Raw genomic sequence first — 21,636 nt, forward strand, 5'->3', positions numbered from 1 at the left:
GACCTTGACTTTGGCCCTTAGACCACGAAAGGTTCGGATGGTTTCTCCAACCAGGATTATAGGTTTCTGAATATGGGTCAATCTTTTGACGGTTATCAAATATGTATTATAAAGAGCATTGGCTGCTCTTCAATATTCTGGCCTTCCCAAAAAGGCTCCACTCTACCACTAGTCTGGCCCACTTCTAAGGCTTCTAACCTTTTTGCTATAGCAGCAATTTTGGCATCTGATTCATAGCCTCCTTCTACCCTATTAACGTTTCCTCTACTTAAAAGAATTGTTTTCTGGGGTGCCCTACTATTTTCCCATTGCTGGGTTTTTTCGGCGATTTCATTAAAAAATTCCATCGCCGCATCAACAGTTTGGTTTTCAAATCCACCAGTGCATAGAGACTCAACCATGGTCGTTGTGGAATAATCTAAACCCTCATAAAGGATCTGAACTAGCCTAACCTTTTCTAAACCATGATGAGGACACTGGGATAATAAATCATTGAACCTTTCCAAATACCTATATAAAGATTCTCCCTCTTGTTGTGAAAATGTGCATATTTGCGTCCTAATAGACGATGTTTTGTGCCTAGGGAAAAACTTATTGAAAAAGGCAGATGTAAGTTGTTCATATGTCTCAATTGACTCGGAGTCCAAACTATACAGCCACGACTTGGCCTTATCTTTCAGGGAAAATGGGAATAACCTAAGTTTCAAAGCATCATCATCTAAGCCTCTAATTCTTAGAGTACTACAAATTTCCTCAAAATCCCTAACATGGTAATAAGGTTTTCATTTTCTTTCCCTAAAAAGATTGGGAGCATCTGTAAGGTCCCAGGTTTCAGTTCATAGGGTGCCTCCGTTTCAGCTAACTTAATACACGAAGGACGGTAGTCCTAGTTGGATTCAACAAAGCTTTCAAAGTTGCCATTTCTGGCGCTATCGGAAACATGGATTTCTCCTCAGGACGTTCAAAAACAGACTCTTCAAAACGGACTTTCTAGATTAAGGTAATCGAGACGCTTCGAACTACTAGGTTTCTCTTTAACAAATCTACCTAGTGCGTCTCTTTTACGTTCAGGCATAAATAAATTTTCTAAATTGGAAGGGTAAGCAACACAGATCAAGGCCGACTCAACCAAATCAAACCTATTGATTTCTAGCAAACAAAAAGCATGATGGCTCCACTTAGATTGTTTCTAGACCAGCTTCTAATCCTTCGAACGGGAATTCGTTACAATTTAAGCAAACCCCTCTGGAATCAATCCGAGTTAACGTAAGTTGAATAGAGGCGAGGGAAGCTCGGTGGAGCTTTGATACCCAAGGCCTCACCGGTATTACAAGGCGGCGCAGTCACGCATTCAACTTACAAAAACCGTCAAGAACTTCGAAGTATGCTTAAAAGAGTAACCAATATTTTTCGAATGACTTTCCTGTTAAGCTCGTTACCCTATCGGTCTCGTTCTAGTCAAAATTTTAGGCTTAGGTTCGCGTAGGTTACGTGTTCCTAAAGCGGGCAAGAAGAGAACGGTGATGAAATCCGAACCCTTATCTTGTATGGCCAGGCCTTGCCCTTTACTAGAAAAATAAATGTCCGTATTCAGTCCTCAACATATATGCATACGAAGGAGTCCAGTAACTCGCTGACAGGGGATTCGCGAGTGTTTAGAATCTTACCTCCCGTTCCAGACGGGGGATGAATCGGTTGTAGTCGACTCGGGCCACTGACTCCGATGTCTAGTGTACGAACCCAAGGTGCAGAGACAATATCGTAATTGTCCTCCTTCTCTGCAAACAGTTTATATTTAAAGTACCCTTCCGTAGGGTAATAAAAAAATAATGTCCCAAAGTCCAAAAGTCCAAAAAAAAAAAGAAAAATTACAAAAATAATAAACCCTAATACATTTTTTTCCTAAAAGAAAATAAACAAATCCTAAACTAAAATTGTCTAAAATAAAATTGTCTTCTTTTCTGTTCTTTTTGCTTTAATCTTTAGCTCCAAGTCTTTATGAAATCACCAAACTCTTTGGCTCAATTTTCTTTATGATCCAGAACCTGTAGACACAAGATAAATACTTAAAAACATAAAAAAAAAACAAAAATAATAACAAAAATAAATAAATAAAATAAAATAAATAAATAAAATAAATAAATCTAAAACCCTAAAAACAAGTCCGCGTCGGCGGCGCCAAAAATTGATGTGATTTGTAGATAGTGGTAAAAGTGGTTCGATTCCCAGACTTGCGAAGGATATTAATTAGACTTAAATTCTAATATTAAAATAGAAAACTCACTAAAAATTATAGCAAACTCAATCAACGTTGATATCAATATTAAAAGAACACTGAGGCTAAGATTCCACTATTTTCCAAGTTCAAAGTGATTAAACCAATACTTATATTTATGCAATTTTCTCGTTTAATTTGATTCTAAAATATTGCAACAAGTAGATTTTCAAAAGTAGTAATTGTAAATACCAAGTATGAAGCATCAAAAGTCTTAAAACTAAGCATACTCCATCAAAATAGATCACAATCACTCAAATAAAAATCATATTCAATAATGGTTCAAGGAAAATAATCATATAATTATTGCAAATAAAAAGATAAAATAGAATATACCACTTTTTGTTGGAAAAATAGCTTCCTCTATCGCCTCAGCAATGGGGTTTAGCTCCTCATATTAATCATGGTCTCAACATATGTGTTTGTTGCTCAAAATATGATTAAAAGAGTGAAAAGTAATAACACAGACTGTTTGCAACAGAGTATCAGAGTTACAAAACAGCTGTTACAATGGAACTGTTACAGAAAACTGTTGTAATATTGTTGCTTTGTCGCTGATTTTAAGACCCCAGAAAGGATTGTCTTCAATGGCCTTTTGTTCTTCGTGTTCTTCCTTGTGCACCAGCAGAAACGATTTCCTGCAACTCTTGTTTTCGTTCTCTGTTCTTCTCTAAACTTCCCTTAAGTGTACATACCCCATTCTCGGACTCTCATAACCCCTTTATACACTTCACAGGGTCATTAAATCCCGAGAACACCCCTATTTTTCTTCTTTTCCAAGTTCCGGCAAGTTTGGTTATTATTTCCTTTTTCTCTTCTCACGCGGCTTTCTGTTTGATGCAAACTCTTCTAAAAATATCAGTAAATCTTGCAGAGTATATTCTCTTCCAATCTCACCACATTCTTTCCAAAAATACAGCAAAGATATCCCGTGATATTAAACCTCCTATGTTTTATCCCAACTCGACAACTACTGCTCTTTTTTCGAATATGGCCGCCTTACCTTCTCCGTTTAATCTTTACACGTCACTCCCAATCCAAATCAGAGAAAATCTTCGACCAAATCTCGCTGGAAATCCTCTCTGGAAGGTACGCAGTTCAACAACTATTTTCCCGTGAAAGTCCCACTCTCTGTTTCGCTTCACATCAATAATCCAGCCCATTTTGATCGATCCAAGCAATCATACCATCCTTGTTTAAGATAAACAGGTCCAACCCAATCGAGTTTAATGATTGAATCTCTTAAAATCACGTCCAAAATCTAAACCCAAATATGTTCTTCACTTGCAACAGTTTCCCGCCAAATTTGAGAATTCAAATTGTGAAGAAGAAGGATGTCCCCCTAATCCACTGCTGGGGTGCGAATAGCAAGTGGTGGTGAATAGTAAAGAGGATAACCCTTATCAATTGGGTTCCCCTTAGTAATTTCGGTACCTCTTATCCAAAATGGGGGTCTGTATAGTAATTTTCTCCCACGAGCGCAAAAAACCACGATTCGTGCCAATTTCGCCGCAAAACCTTATTTCTCCAAAAACACCTACAAAGACACAAAATGCCAAAATAAGTACATAAATGGGTACTAACAACATATGAAATTGAGATCAAAATAGATACATAAATGCGTGTATCAGCTTTTCTTCGGGAATATAAGTCCGGGTTATCGATTGGTTCTTGTTCACCTTGATTTATCAAAAGGAGAAACCAAACTCGTAGGTATTTTTGTGGGAGACTGATTTATCTATTCTTGTAGACTTTTCTGTGTGATACAAATTTGTTTATTAAAGTCTTCGACTTTGGGTCGTATCAACTCTTAGTTGTGGGTGAGATCAGATAAGGGAATCAAGTGTGTAGTATCCTGATGGGATTAGAGACGAAGGAGCGCAACTGTACTTTGGATCAGTGTGAGATTGATTAGGATTCAACTACAGTCCAGACCGAAGTTATTTTGTAGTAGGCTAGTGTCTGTAACGGCTTAATACAGTGTGTGTTCAATCTGGACTAGGTCCCGGAGTTTTTCTGCATTTGCGATTTCCTCGTTAACAAAACTTCTGGTGTCTGTGTTATTTCTTTTTCGCATTATATTTTGTTATATAATTGAAATATCACATGTTGTGTATTAAATCGATCAATTGGTAAACAAACCTTTGGTTGTTGATTGAAATTGATTGATACTTGAACATTGGTCTTTGGTATCGTTCAAGTTAATTTCTCTTGTGTTCAATTAGACTCGCAGATTTCTATTTGCTTGTGTAAGTATTGAATCAAGAAATTGAGATATAACTCCTTGATATACTTTTTATTAAGATTGAGTCTGACTATCTAGTTGATTCTCTTAAAAGTATATTGGAGCTAGTCCATACAGATTGATAAGCGAAGTATTGAGTGAGGTTGTTAGACCCCCACTTTTTAAATAATGCCAGCGTTTGCAAACAAGTTCGCATACCTTATTTCATTAAAGTTACAGGGACTTTTGTTCACAAACGAACCTGAGTTCATGAGTTTGAATTTCATACTTACCGATTTTAGAACCTAACCATTGTGTTCGCAAACAGAGTACGCGAACCACGGTTCCAGACTTTGGCCTTGTCGTGCCATTCGCAAACAGAGTACGCGAACCACAGTTTTGGACTCAGCCTTGTCTAGCCGTTCGCAAACAGAGTACACGAACTACAAATCCGGACCTTTTCACAGGTAAACCCGTTCGCAAACAAGAGTTCCATACCTGAATTAGATCAGCTACACAGTTAGCATACAAAGTATACAACCTGTGTTATATCCAGACATTGGTAGTAGTTCCAAACTCTCATTTAATCATTAATACATCCTTAGAAGACAACAATGGTAATCTTACACATACCACTAGCTTCAAGTAATTTTCAAGTGATTAATCGATCAATACGAAACTTCCCAAGTTAACATCAAATGATTGTTTCACACAAATCATTTAAGATGTTCAAGGTAATTTTCACATGATCTTCTTGACTTAATATTTGGTTTCAAACAAATAAATCGTTTCCAACTAAGATCGTCAAGTAGATGATGAACTTTAGCTAAAGTTAAAAGCTTCCAACACGTATTTCGAAAAATATATAAACGAGATATACTCGGCTCGAAATTTCAACTGTGTGTAATGTAAAATTCTATATAGCTATACGACTTAGCCTCTTTTAGAAGATAGAATAGAATAAACTTCTGAGTGATAGATAAGTTTTAGTCTCTACATATCTTTTGTTGATGAAGTTCCTCCAAGCTCTTCAATAGATCTTCTTCTTCTTCAATTGGTGAATGCCGTGAAGTTTAAAGCTCAACTAGACATTTCTATCCTAATCCGAGACATAACTATAAGTAGACTAGAAATCAAGTATATAGTTTTGATCAACTAAACTTGACAAACAGGCTTGAGATATCAACGCTTGCGAGTTCGACCGAGCAGTGCTCTAAAAGCTACAACTCTCATAAACACTTCTAAGACAACATTGATCACTAAATCACTTTATGTTTGTGTGCCCATGTTGAATGCAAGATATCATCAGCTGGAGATTCAACATAAAAGACTTGTTTCTTGATGACGTGAAGACTCAGAACATCTCTTTGTGCACTATCGCCACTCATCGCAACCAAAATCCTTTGCCTCAAAACTTTTCCTTCTGATCTCACCCAAATGATAATGATTCATACTAATCATTATCAAACTAATCTATTAACTTTGCGAATTATAATTAACCACTGAACATGATTAGTGAAAGGTGGATTAACGATTATATAAATTACCTGGATAAAGTGCGACTCTTATCTACTATTTAATTCCATATTTTGTCTTATTATCATATTCTCTAATTAATCTAAATATCCCCCAATTACGCGTAAACATTTGACCAATGAACTAACATTCATACCTGAAATATATGAAAGCATCATTTTCATATATGCAATTTAAGTACAATGAACGGCATACTCCATAAGTAACATGCTCGACCCAGTTATGCTACGTGCTCCGTACTCTATAACTTGCTCAACCCAATTTGTTTACTATGTCTTCCTTTTTCATTTTCCCCATCTTTGTAAGGGAGGAATTTTCGTCTTCAAAGGAAAACAATTGTTGTAATATACCAGGAAAAAAAAATATATACTAGGGAAGATGAAGGAACCGGCGATCATGCCCCTTTAGAGAAAATCTTCAAAGTATGCTGCACTTTGGTTGCTTAAATCTTAGTTCTACACCAATGTTGCACCTCTTGTAGTAAATAGAATGCATATAACGTCTCTGTAATTTGATACAGGTTAAATTCCTCACGTTTAGGTAAGACCATCATGATATTTATTTATATAGAAAGAGAATTTAATAAGTGTGCAAAACTTAAAATGTACATTATGTATAAATAAAAATTGATCTCGTAACACCTTATTGAACAACTTGATTAATATTCAAAGTTTACTAAAAACTGTATTAGTATAAAGTAAACAGCCAGTCATATCCCATTATCTGTTCCATACATTAATAACGTGTTTGGATACCAAAAGCAGGATTGCATTTTTCTTTTTAGAAGCAAAAGTCAGAAACCGAAATCAGAAAAAAAGCTATTTTGCTTCACAAAAAACTAATTTTTCTGTTCCTAAAAATAGTTCTGAATTTTTTTTGCCAAGCTAATTTCTGATTTTTCGACTTAGAAGTCACAACTTCTTTTGAGTTAACATCCAAACACCCTATAGTGGAGAGCTGGAACAGTTGAACTATAGTGGAGAGCTGGAACAGTTGAACCATCGTTTTCTCTGTAGTCCTAAAGTTCGGAACTGAGTATATTTTGAGCAGTCATATGACTCATCACCAACGCCAAAACCACATCATGGGTATTTTTGGTATAATTGATTAAGAAGTTAATTAGGGTAAAAACACTAGTAAGACGCGACGCGACGCGATATTACCTAACCTAATTTACCAAATTTACTGTATTAAGTTTCCTTAAACTACTCAAACTCTATTGAAACCCTTTCCTGTTTATATATATTTTACTTCTCTTCCAATTCTTTTCATCTTCTTCTCTGTGTATGGATGTTCAATTCTCTCATTACAGGGTTCGTTGTTCTCACTAAAAGTTTAGGGTTTTTTCGTTTTCGTTCAATTACATTATGGATTTTGAGAGAAAAGTTTTTATTGGAGGACTTCCATGGGCGGTAACTGAAGATATTCTGACTGATTACTTCAGTAAGTTTGGAGAGGTTGTTGAATCTACCATAGTAAGAGATAAAGTCACAAAAAACATCAAAGGGTTTGGGTTTATTCTCTTCTCGGATTCATCTTCTGTTGATAAAGCTCTTGAAGAAAATCACACCATACTTGGAAGAGTGGTTAGTTTAATGATACCCATCTTTCCGTTTACATCTTTAATTTAGTGTTGCTTGTTTTTTCTGAATTCGTATTGCTAGTTCTTGTTTTTTCTTAATTCTTTTTCTCTCGCGTAGTCTAGGTTTAATTTGTAGTTTGGGTGTTGATTTGATTTAGTCACAACCTAATAAGCAGAGGTGGTTCCTACATTCAGATTTAACCCTTTTGTTTTGTGCCTAATATTGTGTTTACAAAAAGAGATATTAGGTCTCTAGGTAAGCTTTTTTTAATCTTTAGTTCAAGTAAATTTGACAAAATTGAAAATTTTAAGTACCCCAGAAGAATACTGAAATATGCGATTGTTGTTGTGTTCATTGCATTCCTAGGGAGTGTACCCAGAAGCCATAATTTGCTGTTTTGGGTGAAATTGAACTTATATGATATGGTGGGTAGGGGGATTTGATAGCCTGTGAGAGGTGCAAGAATCCCTTGCCACCATAGGTTTGGTGGTTCTTGCACTAGTAATTTGGTATTGGTTTTGTTTGACAAGTTTTTTTTTCCTTCTATGTTTATAGAGTTTTTTTGTTTGTTTTCTTTTTGGTGTTTAATAGGTAGATGTGAAAAGAGCATTACCAAGAACTGAACAGCAACTCGACCGTTCATATCAAACACATGGTAACAGTAGTATTAGTGTGAGTAATGATGTTCATAACAATGGCTGGTTTAAGACTAAGAAGATATTTGTGGGTGGACTGTCTACTATAACTAAAGAAGAACTGAGTAGTTTTTTTGGAAAATTTGGTAATATTACCGATGTAGTCGTGATGTATGATAAATTTACTCAGAGAGCTAGAGGTTTTGGGTTTATTACTTTTGAGTCGGAAGAATCTGTAGAGAAAGTCATGCAGCAGAATCACTATGAAATGAACGATGTATCGGTGGAGGTCAAAAGAGCTATACCTAGAGATGGGAACAATAGTCATCACTCAAGCAATGGTTTTGGTACTCTTGATGGAAGAGGATATCGTCACGATAGTAATGCATGGGCTGGTCATCACTTTAGTACTGGTCCTAATCACTTCAGTACTTATCCACCGTATGTTCCTTTTTATCCCCCTACTGATGCTAACCCTATGTTTTTGCCTGGATACGGTATGGTTCCGCTGAATCGTTTTGGAGGCGCAATGCCATACTACAACGGATGCAACTATCCCAGCTACATGAATGATGCAAGAGTTGGTGTGAATCAGGTTACTGACAGGACTGATGGATCAGCTGTGAATGACGAACAAAATGGAGGTAACATCGAGTAATACAGTTTTAACTCTCTTGACATAACTAACTTTTGATCAAAGTTGAGTTAGATTTTCTTTTCCGCTTATCCGTGACTATGGAGGATAGGGATCTTCTTTGTAAAGAAGTTTATTTATATAATTTTGCAAATTGGATGATTTATTCTTATTATTTATTTATGTCTATTATATCATTGGTGACATGATAAGTATATGGTTTATACATATTGTCTGAAATAATCCTTAGAAATCTTAAATTTGGCAGTATGCACCGTTGCATGTCTCTTCCTCTTTAGGCGTTAGAGAGCAATTTTGGTTCTGATCGAATAATGGTGAATTCTTGTTGGGTAATTAATGTTGGGCTTGCAATGATGAATGAAGTGAAGAGGTAACTGGGTTATATATAGTCTTGAAAGGAATACATCCCCAAGGCCTCAACCTTTCATCTAGTTGCTGTTTATCAGTTGTTTGTGTGGTTATTGTGTTAGTTTCGTAGTTTAGTCAGTGTTGGTTTTTGACCTTTTTGCTGCAAGAAAATGGATGTCAGGAATGAAGCAGTTGTAATCTGTAACTTACAAAAGCCAGTGAGTAGTCTGGTTTGCTTGTAGATGGGTTTCTTTGTTTACTGATATTCCTAGAGATATAATGGGTCGAACTGGGAAGTTCATTGGTAGGAATCTCAGAGATAAAGCTCCCTAGAAATGTTGCGTTTTAACTTAGGATATTCAACTCCATGGAAGAGAGAAATGGCTGGAATTGCTATAAATTGAAACGACAACCATCTTTGCACATGCTGCTAGATACTATGAGATGCTAGACTGGGTGGGTTTATGGTTTCTCACTGGAGCCGTAAAACTCCTAGAGGACCCAATAAAGTGTTCCCATGTGAGAGACATCCTTAATAATAATGGGCATAACCAAACATCTTGTTTAGAAGAATTATATTCTCCTCGAACCAAAAAATGTGACAGAAACAGGTATGGCATTGGCACAGTGTGTGTATGATGTCAAAGCCCTGATATTGACATAATTAAATTAGAGAATTTCTCTTATGGTTGATAGGTTGCTGTACTTAGAGAAATTAAATAGGTTAGATGAACATCTTTTTCTTAACCATGTTAGGAAAGTCAAAAGATGCATGGGCCTCTGTTTTGTACTCTCAATATGGATCCCTTAAATGAAAGAAAATTGATGGAACAAAAAAAAAAAAAAAAAAAAAGTTAAAGAGGAAAGCAAATGAATTGTTTTTTTCAGGGTCTTGTTGTGGTCACATACAAATTTAAGAAGAAGAAGAGGCTTTGAGTTCCTCTTACTGCCCACCACCTAAAAATGTTCAATTTGTAGCAAACAAATGTCTTTCTTTTCAAATCCCTACTCTTTGCTGGATACAAAATTTGTGAAAGACATTAAGGAAGGAAGATTAGGGGGTATTGTTTCTTCATACTTTTTGCATTTTCTTTGGTTTCTTTATCTAATTGGGAGAAAAATCCAATGTGGGCTAGATTTAGAAGTAGAAATTGAAGTGACATTACATTACATTGTTAGTGCAGTTAATAGTCTTAAGAGAAAAAAAAAAGTTTGTTGCAGGAAGGGTGAGGATGGATGGAAACTTTAAAAGTAAAGAATGTCATGTGAGCTATCAATCTATGTATATCTGTGGGCATTTTCTTTTGCTCTGGGACATAAGACAGACTATACAGTCCTCTCATCATCTTAATAACACTACTACTACTGTAACTTCTCTTGTCACTCTCAAAATTAGTTGCTATCACTATTCTTATAGCTGCTGGCCTCTCCTACTGTTGTCTATGATCTTGCATTAGATTTTGTTTGGATTTTGTGCGACTTCACACGTGATGCTCCTTGAAAATTATCACCTATACAAAATTAACAGCATTCATTCACTCTCGTACTCTACTCTACACTATAGTTTGTAGCTTCAACTAATTTTTCCATGATTAAAATTTGGGCTAAACAACAACACAGAGATGTTTTCTGTACCAGGGGCGGAGAAATGGAATTTTTATCGAGTTACTACGCTCCAAAACTAATCGCAACCGTGTAGTCATTTATATTTTGTCTTACGTGTGGAAATCTTTTGTTGGTCCAGCTTCATTAGAGCTGTAAAGTGTAACTAAATTGATATCATTGTTTTGACAAAATTTCCCCAGAAATCTCATTTTTTGACCAACCTCAGAAATAAATGTGATGACGAGTGAATGAATTTGGTTAATCATCGTCATCTTATTGTAATGGGGGCAGCTAGCTTAGGTAGGTTTTAAAGACTCTTAAACCCCATCCAGTTTGACTTCGTTTGACTCATCACTCACCGGAGAGTCTGGAGTATGTCTATGTTTGTTAAATGCTAAGTCAGATGTTTCACGAGTTTCTTCATTCTTTATTTTTGGGGCTGATTTGCAAGGCTGCTGATGGGGAGTGGGGGTGTATCAAACCAAGGCAAAACATGTTTTGTCCTATATAAAAATCTGTTTTGTCTTATCTTAATTTTGGTACATCCCTACTTAATTTGGCACTCCCCATTAGCAATCTTGCTGATTTGGTGTCTCTACGGGAGACCTGACTCTGGAAGTCATGCATTTGTTTGACTCATACGGTTCCAAGAAAGAAAACAAACAATGTGCACTATTAAAATTTATTGTTGTTCGGATAATGTTGCACTGTAGATTATGAATTTCGAGTTCAATGCGGCTTGTTCGTGGTGGTTGTCAATTTTGCTATTCCGAAAGCTTCTAATAAGTATTTATTCATGAATGAAGCTCGCGACAACTCTAGTACCTTGTTTGTTTGCAGCTGACTCGGCGTCTAGATCTGAGTCAATCCCTGATTCGTGCCGAGTCAGCAGTCAGATTGTTTGTTTTCTACTTTGAGTCAGATCTGACTCGACCTCTGACTTGGATCTGTTTGAGTCGGGTAACAAAATATCCCTGACTCAGGCATATTCCCATGCACATGCCAAAACAATGGTGTTTGACATACCAGGTGGCATGGCAAACTATTTGCGCCACTATGGAAAAACCAATAAGCGACTGAGTTTCTATCGGGCGATATTCATAATATCGCCAGCGATATAGTTTGTAACGCTGGCGATGTTCTTTCTCTCGAGCGATTTAAATAATAACACTGACGATATTATGATTATCGACCAGTAGCTATTTTGCAACGGCTATCCCCCCTCCCCAATGGTTCCTATATATACGCCATTTTACTTCTCTAGATAACTCACCCATACTTCTACAGATATTTCACCAATTTCCTTTCCTATATTCTCAATTTTAGATTTCATAATCATCAATGTCGAGATCCAATGAAGAGAGGAATATTATTATGAATCGGTTCAGATTACAACAAGAAAGGTATCGTAAGAGGATGCAAGAACTTAATGGTGAGGAAGCTGAAGATAATAAACTAATCGAAATTTTGATGCTTGTACACACGGGCCAAATACCAAGAGTTCCAGAACCCAAAGAAGTATTATCAAGAAGATATACGTATCGAGGTAGGGAATTTTACCACCAAATTCTTCCAAATTGTGTGTACTCTGATCAAAATTTTCAAGGTCGATTCCACATGCCTCGTCATCTGGTGAAACAGATTATTGAAAAGCTTTGTCGAGTAGAACCTCAATTCAATTATCAGTTTGATGCACTGAATATTAGAGGTCATGGTTCTGAACAAAAAGTTACTTCGGCTTTAAGGATTCTAGGTTATGGCACTCCAGCGGATGCAAACGATGAGTGCCTTCGTATGGGTAAAACAACTTCTTACACTTACCTTTCATTGTTCTGTGAAGTAATGATTATTAATTTTGGTCCAACATATTTACGAAAACCAACCGACGTAGATGTTAGACAAATATTGAGGGAGAATGAGGACAGGGTATTCCCAGGAATGCTAGGTAGTCTCGATTGTATGCATTGGGTATGGCAAGGATTCCCTGTATATTGGGCCGGTCAATATAAGGGTCATTATGCAAAACTAACAGTTATCCTTGAAGCTGATGCTTCTTATGATTGTTGGATATGGCACGCTTTTTTTGGTCTTCTGGGTTCACAAAATGATATTAATGTTTTGCACAAGTCGCCTCTGTTTGAAGATTTGAAGTTTGGAATTGCTCCATCTGTCTGTTTCATGATCAACGACCATCAATACACTCATAGATATTATCTTGCGGATGGTATCTACCCAAAATGATCCACCTTGGTTCAATGCTACCGTCAGCCTCCTGTTGGTCCATTGGGCCGTTCATACCGACATTTTAACGATGCCCAAATGGCATTGAGGAAGGATGTGGAACGCGCTTTTGGAATTTTGAAGAGGAAGTTCGCTATCATTTGTGGCCCATATCGTGGGTTGAGTCCTCGTGAAATGCACAAGACTACGCTCACTTGCATAATTGTTCATAACATGGTAATTCAGGAAACCCGTCGTGATTCAGATTGGATTAATTATGAAGACGAAGATTTGAGCCCGGAGATTCGACCAGAAAGAGGCCTCCCTGCAAGGAATTATGGTCAAATGACTAACTACATTCAGAACCGAACTTTGTATGACCAATTAAGGGATGATCTGAGATTGAATCTTTGGCAGAGCATGGAAGACAATGATTTTTTTTCTTCTTTAGTTCTTTATTTTAGTCTTTAGGTTATTTAAATTATGTTATTTTTTTCTCCTTAAGTTGTATTGTTATTATTAAATGAAGCAAAACTTAATTAAAAAAAAATTCTAATTAATTAATTGGAAAGAAACTTAAACTGCTACATTAAAACTTAAACTGCTACATTTAAACTAAAACTTAAAACTTAACCTCATACATTAACCATCCAGAGGAACTACTACATCATACTCATCATCAGTTCCATCATCATCATCATCATCATTATGTTGGTTGTTAGTAAATCCGGCTTGCTTTTCAATCCGTGCTTGAATCCTGTCAAATTCGATTTTCCATATATGTTTTTGTTGGGCGTTCATAATTGAAGTGTTAGCTTTAAGAATGTTATGTTTGTCATAGTCAAACCCAAATTTTTCTTGGGAAAGACGACTTTTCTTACTTTCTCGGTTTTGAAATTTCCAATCAACTAATCTTTGCTTATCGACGGTCTTTTGATGTTCCATAAACTCCGCCATGTTAAATCCTCCGGAACTCCCTCCTTCTAGAGCTAATTTTTTAGCCAGCTTTGCGTCGTTCCTCCATGGAAGTTTTCTCTTAGTATTACCCTCAACATAATTATTGACAACTTTGTTGGCATTTGAGCTTGTTGGGTAATCTGGTGAAGAATTTTATGGACCTGAAGAAAATGGTGAAGAATTTGGTGTTGAGGGAGAAGAATTATATGGTGACCTTTTAGGTACTTGTTGATTATTTGACAAGTATTCTGGATTATATTTGTTCAACCCCTTCAAAATAGAATAAAAACTTTCAAAAGCAAATTGTTTACCATGTCTTCGTTGCCAATCTGTACGAACCTCTCTTTCAAAATCTACATCAGTCTGACCACTGTCCTTGGTTTTCTCTTGGCTTGCATTATTAACGCAACATAAGCGGCCACTTCCTTGTTGATTACAATGAAGTGTTCCGGCAATCCTTTCGCATCACGACCATTGATGTTCATGGTTTGTTCTTCATAATTCTTAAATATATTATCCCAAACATGGGGTTACCATGTTGTTGTGCACCGTTGAAACAATCTTGTGTAAAAAAACATAATTACGACAAATACATTCATCTTCTGCCATGGTGTATTTTGCACCACAGACTCGGGTTTTTTAGCTTTGCCTTGACTTTGAGATTGTGAATCCATTTCACAAGAAAATATAGATAGTTTTAGATTTGAAAAAGATTGAGAAATTGAGAAATTCTATAGAGATTTAGAAATTCTGGTGTGAGTTAAAATGAGTTTGAAATTATGTATTTATAGAGGTGGAAAACTGTAGCCGTTGGATGATGAATTAATCAGCGATAATTATACAAGCGAGCGGCAGCTTGACCAGCGCTGGCGATTTACTGACCAACGAGCGATGTAATCTCTGTCGTGTATGCCTATATGCCAGGCCTGGCATATAGGCATACGAGTTTGGCAGTTTGGCATACCATAGTCAGTGCATATATACCAAATATCATGTTTTGGCATGTGCATAGGAATAGGCCTCATGGGACCAAACCACTGACTCAAAACAAACATGTTGAGTGATCTGACTCAAATCACGTGATTTCACTCAGATACAGATGGCTTAGATCCAGACGACTCAGATAAGTCAGGAATAAACAAGGCAAGGTGTCTTGTGACAGAATTTTGGATTAGCAGAAATCTGAACTTTTTAGACGGCATTCTGCTAAACTTGGTCAAGTTAACCGGCATTTTTTTTTGGTACCACGTATACTGCTAGACTTTAAGGTTGATTCTAATGTGATTATTAGAAAGATAATACAATTCGGCACGATGCCTGCCGGTGGTCCAGAAAACAATCATAAACTGGATATGAGATACTTGAGTTTCAGATATTTTAAGTACTCGAGAGTCAATAATAGAGAAGAACATATAACAACGTGAAACAAGCCAATGAGATTGTTCCATGAACCATGGTTCTGCTGGACCATCTGGTCTGTAAATTCAGTTCAGTTTCAACCAATCTGAATGGTTGGGGGGGGACTTCATGAATTCTGAATCCCAAGAAACAGAGGAGGTACTTAGCGTCTCCGGATTCGGGTAATATAATGCATATGAAAAAGTTTAAATGGAAAATTTTAACTCATAGTGTTTTTACCACTTGAGGTAAGTAGTTGGGTTTAAACTTTAACCACTTAAAAGCATTAGGTGTTGAGGTACACATAGTATTAATGGTTTTGCTGGAAATTTCATCCATCTTCTCTTCAATTCAGTAGTGGTCCCGTTTTCACAAACAAGAAAAACAATTTCTTGTACTAATCGATTCTGTGAGTGAATTTCAAGATAACATTAACACAAACTTGAGTCTCCGAGCTGAGATTGAGATCCTTGTCTAGTGTATTAAGTAAGGCACTTGCCAATTTCATGATAAAATTAGTGGGTGATTATACGAGTGACCTAATTCCGAAATTCTTCGGCACCAGATCATTACCGATTAGAAAAGAAGGTAATTGACACTTATTCGCGTTAAATCAAAATGTTATTTCGGAAATCATAGACGAAACTAAGCAAAGATAAGTATAAAAACCTGATTTACTTTTTTTTTTAAACCACGACAAAGTTAAAGTTTTTATTTTTCCCTCCAGAAGATCCTAGCGGGAATGAGACTTTTGATTTTGGATTAATGAGTTGATAGACATATTTCATTTCTCATTTGTTAGTGTTTTGGTGGTGTCATTATAATGTATGTACTTTGTATATATTGTATTGAAAAGGACTAAACCAATAAGGCCTGTTCCCATAAATTGTAGCCTTATCCTTGTTTTGTCTCCTTAGACGAAGAATAACAAATATCTTGAATTTTTTTTTTAGATTTTTGCCTTTAATTTGAATTTATTTTTCTTGCTGTTAAGTACCGTCACTTTAAATCTCTCTCTCTCAGACTCGGTATACGTATACTATAGGATAGCAATATAGTTGGTGAATGGACAATGTTGAATTGTCACGTTTCATACTCATATATATGGAAACCTAGGGTTGCATATGGACCACTTGACTAACGCAACATTTCTTGTCTTAAAAACACAGCACTTTGTTCTTCAAAGACATGAGCATATCGAATTTTTGGGTACTGGACCACCTGTGCTATGCATGGCGGCTTGACGTTGATGATCTTAGAAGTAAAACAAAAGCTAGCCCTATCCTTTGGCCGGCTTGATTCTTGATCTAGTCTAGCATATTCTTCCCTCAAAACGCACCAGAAGGCATATTCTATAAACCACCATGACGGATTTAACAGAGATGCTTCTAGTCTATAAAGGCTTGCATTAGCTGCGAAACGGGAAAGTGTAATGAACAAAATGGGTGATCAAAAAGTTGTGTTAATCACCGGTTGCGCAAAAGGCGGTATAGGTTATGAATATTGTAAAGCGTTTGCCGAACAAAAATGTCATGTTTTTGCTACTGATATTTTGAGCCGAGTTCACGAACGGTCAGACCTCCCAACAGAAAGCGTCGAATCGTTAGAGCTCGATGTAACTTCAGATGAGAGTGTAAAATCAGCAGTAGCAGAAGTCATAAGGAAGTGCGGTAAAATAGATTTACTCGTCAATAATGCTGGTATCGGAAGTACTGGTCCGTTAGCAGAGCTTCCATTGGAGATTGTTAGAAAAACTTACGAAGTGAACACATTAGGGCAGTTAAGGATGGCTCAACATGTTGTACCTCACATGGCTTCGAGGGGTTGCGGTCGCATAGTAAATATAGGAAGTGTCGTAGGGAAGGTACCAACTCCATGGGCCGGTTCTTATTGTTCTTCAAAAACTGGTGTTCATGCAATGTCGGATACTTTACGTGTAGAATTAAAACCATTTGGAATCGATGTAATACTGGTGGTTCCTGGTGCCATTCGTTCCAATTTAGGGCAGGCAAATGTAGAAAGATTGAAGGGTTATGAATGGAAACTATACAAGGAATTCAAAGATGACATAGTCGAACGAGCAAAGGCTTCTCAGACCGGGAAAGCCACTGATGCAACAATTTTTGCACGGCATGTTGTGAAGAAGGTATTGAGTCCCAAGCCACCAAAACAAGTAGTGTTCGGGCATATGACTTGTTTGTTTGCTTTGCTTTCTTGGTCACCTCTGTGGGTTCGAGATCAATTCTTTTCGAATCGATTTAACCTAAACAAGAAGTCCAAGCTCTGAGTTAACTTATAGCGTGTTTGGATACAATTCAACTTCTGACTTTTACTTTTCCAGAAATAGAAGTCCAGATATTTTGTTTCATAAAAAATCGATTTTTCTGCTTCTAGAAGTCGTTCTGAAATTCCACAACTAAACTGACTTCTTACTTTTTAACTTGTGGATGTGTATCCAAACGCCGATATTACCACGCCTCTTCATTTATGTATTTTGATCGTTAATCAAATCTTTTACTATAAATCAAGTCAACGTATTTTGACTTAGTCAAACTTATTGAAACGTTTTAATCCTTTGTTAGCGATAATGGGGTTGAGGTCAAAGAGATATTATTTATGAAAAGCAAACACAAAGGAGATGGTAAACAGGAAAAAGCTAAGGCAAAAACAAAACCCACTCCCCATCTGCTTGCCACTAAAAGGTCGATGAAAATGAAAGGGAGAATGTGGCAGGAAAAAACAAAGGACTCACTTAAGGCCATGCATTATTCCTCCTCTATTAAAAGCTATTGGAGTTGCAGTAGTGGTTGATGGAGTTTACTCATCATTACTACAATCAAAAGAAAAACCCCATTCCCTCTCCTTCGTACTACAAACTCCTCTCTTTTTTCAAACCCAAATAATTCACTCAAGAAAATCTGTCTCCATGATGAAAATCCCCCATCTTCATGCACATTTGCATGCAACAATTAGTAGAGAGAAAGGAATCCATTTTGAATCATCACACAATAAAGCTTGGCACCACCACCACCACTGCAAACACACATGACAAAAGATGAAAAATTGTAAATGACTTACAGATGTTTTTCATTACATGATAATTAAATTTCTACTTAGTCGCATTACAATTGTCCACAATCCACATATTAGTGTGCAGTAGGGTTTTATGTAATAAATTTATGTCTCGTCACAAAAAGCTTGTTTCTAGGGGGCCATTTCCTCATCATTCTTGGAATATTTTCAGTTTAATAGAGAGACCCACTTCTCACTTTTCGTATGGAAGAACAGCAGGCATTGAGTGTTGACTACATCCAAAGCTCCATTACGAACTAAAGAGAATATAGAGATCTGGAACATAAGAAAAGAAGAACATAGATTTTGGATTTTATTATGTTTTTTTAACTATAATGGTGAAATAAGTGGAACTTCTATTCTTTTTGTTCTTCTTTTCCAATTTCAATATTGCTTTTCCCATTTCTTGTTTGTGCATTTGAAAAGTTGGATTATGGTGATTTGCGAATACGTTTGCACTATTATTTTGATGGACTAAACTATTTATTGAACGACCTGTTAAGGCAGAAATTGTTATGCAATTGGCTAAATTAGTAGTACCAAGAGTCTCACTCACATCAAATGACCAACAATATAACCCTCTTTCTGTTAATTCACTCTTGAAATAAGAGAAAACATAATCACTTTTAAGACACTTAATAGTGTCTTCTTGTCTTTTAAGAGACATTTTAGTCTTTTAATGAGGATTCAACTGAGTCAATATTGTTGACCAAACAGTCAAGGTAAGGTTGTCTAACCAAATTTGTTAACAAAAAGTACACATTACCTTCGTTTTGAAACACATCACGTTTTCTTCCCGTGATAGATGCAAGGGATATATTTCCAATCCTTTTCTTATTCTATTTTACGAGTAAAAATAACTTCGGCGAGCTTATAAGCATAGTAAGAAGTGATGGAGGCAGAACATGTTGCCTGGGGGGACAAATGGGTTCAACAAAAGAAGCACCACCATACAAAATGGTGGCCATAGGCCGCCTGGAAGTTTATACGTTTTTCCAGCTACAAAAACAGCCACGAAAGTCATAAAATGCTTCTGTATCATTTACTTTTAGATCAACATCTTCAGGTTTCCCCCTTAACTTTTGCATTATCAATAAGAGTCATATATAGTGCAGAGTCACAAGTATCTGGTAGCTTTTGTAGAATAACATTTATCATATGTGACATGAATCTAGGATAATGACAGGTATTTAGTTTAGCTATTTTCCGAGTAATATCATACATTGGATCATAAGACTATAATTAATAATGTTAAAGTTCTTGGTAGTGACTACATAAAGGCAATAATTCTTTTTGTTAAGAACTTAGTTGGATCCAACATTCTAAATATGCCATACGATGACAAAGAGTCTCGGACAAGGAGGCTCTTTATCTCCATTCCTCTTCATCTTAATGGAAGAAACTTTCACAAGATTATTGAGAAATGCAGAAGTTCTAAACATGATATCTAGTTTTAAAGCCACCGCCAAATTTAGTGTGTCACACATGCAATTCGCAGATGACACTTTCACATTCCTTGATGAAAAATAAGAAGAAATAGAAAACTTTTTTATGGTCCTCCAAGTGTATGAAGCTATTACAGGTCTCAAGGTGAATTTCGACAAAAGCACTATAATGTGTATTAGGGCAGGTAACAAAATACAGGATTTAGCAAAAATCCTCAACTGCAAAACGGAATATTTACCTTTCAAATACCTGGGAATGACACTTGGAGCTTTAAGGAAACAAACAAGCATCTGGGATGGAGTGCTGGAGAAATTTAAAGCCAAGCTAGCTTTATGGATGAGAAGATTCGTCTCCAAATCAGCCAGAATTGAGCTCATCAACATTACATTAGCCAGCTAACCCATCTACTTCACGTCGCTTATTCAAATGCCTGCCTCATTTGAGAGAAAAAAATGAGCAAACACATGAGAGATTTCTTATGGGGCTCCATTTCAAATAGAAGAAAAATCAACTGGATCTCTTGGGAAAGGGTGTGCAAACCCAAGAAAATGGGAGGGCTAGGCATAAGGAGCTTAAAAGATGAAAAGCAGTGGTCTTACAACCACACCCAATATTTTGTTAGGCAATCTGTATGGACTAACTCCAATATAATTCCAAGAGAATCAACTAGACACATTCTCAATCAAGGAAAATATATCCAAGAGTTATATCTCTATTTCTCAATGTAATCAGCAAATCGAACAGATAGAATCCGTGAGCCTGATTATTATGAGAAACAACTTGAACGGCACCAAAGACCAATGTCCAAGTGTCAAACAATTTCAATCAACAACCAAAGGTTGGATTTACAAATTGATTGAACTACGCACAACCTGTGATATTTCAATTATATAAACAACTATAATGCGGAATTAACACAGACACCAGAAGTTTGACACTTGAATTAACACAAAATGCTGAAAAACCCAGCTAAGGGAATCAGGTCAAAAGAATTAACACAGACACCAGAAGTTTTGTTATCGAGGAAACCGCAAATGCTGAAAAACCCCGGGACCTAGACCAGCTTTGAACACCACACTGTATTAAGCCGCTACATATTCTAGCCTACTACAAGTTAACTTTAGACTTGAATATAGTTGAGCCCTAACCAATCTCACACTGATTAAGGTACAATCGCGTTCCTTACGCATCTGAATCCCAGCAGGACTCTATGCACTTGATTCCCTTAGCTGATCTCACTCACAACTAAGAGTTGCTACGACCCAAAGTTGAATACTTGATAAACAAATCTGTCTCTCACGGAAAAGTTTATTCTGATAGATAAATCTTTCTCCCATGGAAATACCTAGGAATTTTTGTTCCGTCTTTTGATAAATCAAGGGTGAACAGGAACCAATTGATAATCCGGTCTTATATTCCCGAAGAACAACCTCGAAATATCAATCACCTCACAATAACTTAATTATATGGTTGTAGAACAAGTTATTGTGGAATCACAAAGAATGAGACGAAGAGCTTTGTGATTACTTTTTATATCTTACCTATCAGAGATAGATCTCGAGCAAATCTTAGAGAAGATAGTACTCAATACGATAGAACAAGTAAGATCAGAACACGCAACTACAAAGAAAATAGTTGGGTCTAGCTTCAGAATCCCAATGAAGTCTTCAAGTCGTCAACCT

The 21,636-nt window shown here is 36.5% G+C and overlaps 2 protein-coding genes and 1 pseudogene across 2 annotated transcripts; all 3 read left to right on the top strand.

The window, feature by feature from the left end:
* Nucleotides 1-459: 459 nt before the first annotated feature.
* LOC113284848 lies at nucleotides 460-559 on the top strand (annotated as a pseudogene).
* Nucleotides 560-7,286: 6,727 nt separating this feature from the next.
* On the top strand, nucleotides 7,287-9,094 carry LOC113278073 (RNA-binding protein Musashi homolog 2-like). Its single transcript, XM_026527007.1, has 2 exons — nucleotides 7,287-7,621; nucleotides 8,210-9,094. Exons 1-2 carry the CDS (start codon nucleotides 7,403-7,405, stop codon nucleotides 8,909-8,911), a joined length of 921 nt encoding a protein of 306 aa, XP_026382792.1. The 5' UTR covers nucleotides 7,287-7,402; the 3' UTR covers nucleotides 8,912-9,094.
* Nucleotides 9,095-16,877: 7,783 nt separating this feature from the next.
* On the top strand, nucleotides 16,878-17,723 carry LOC113279986 (short-chain dehydrogenase cctT-like). The gene has a single exon (XM_026528617.1). It carries the CDS (start codon nucleotides 16,878-16,880, stop codon nucleotides 17,721-17,723), a length of 846 nt encoding a protein of 281 aa, XP_026384402.1.
* Nucleotides 17,724-21,636: the final 3,913 nt, after the last annotated feature.

This window comes from Papaver somniferum, chromosome 5 (genome assembly GCF_003573695.1).
Source record: "Papaver somniferum cultivar HN1 chromosome 5, ASM357369v1, whole genome shotgun sequence".
Taxonomy (NCBI): Eukaryota; Viridiplantae; Streptophyta; class Magnoliopsida; order Ranunculales; family Papaveraceae; genus Papaver; species Papaver somniferum.

Bases quoted from the DNA above. Each gene is read 5' to 3' on its own strand.
- LOC113278073 (XM_026527007.1), top strand. From the start codon at position 7,403: ATGGATTTTGAGAGAAAAGTTTTTATTGGAGGACTTCCATGGGCGGTA. The intron at 7,622-8,209 runs GTTAGTTTAATG...GGTGTTTAATAG, and splicing joins ACACCATACTTGGAAGAGTG to GTAGATGTGAAAAGAGCATT.
- LOC113279986 (XM_026528617.1), top strand. From the start codon at position 16,878: ATGGGTGATCAAAAAGTTGTGTTAATCACCGGTTGCGCAAAAGGCGGT.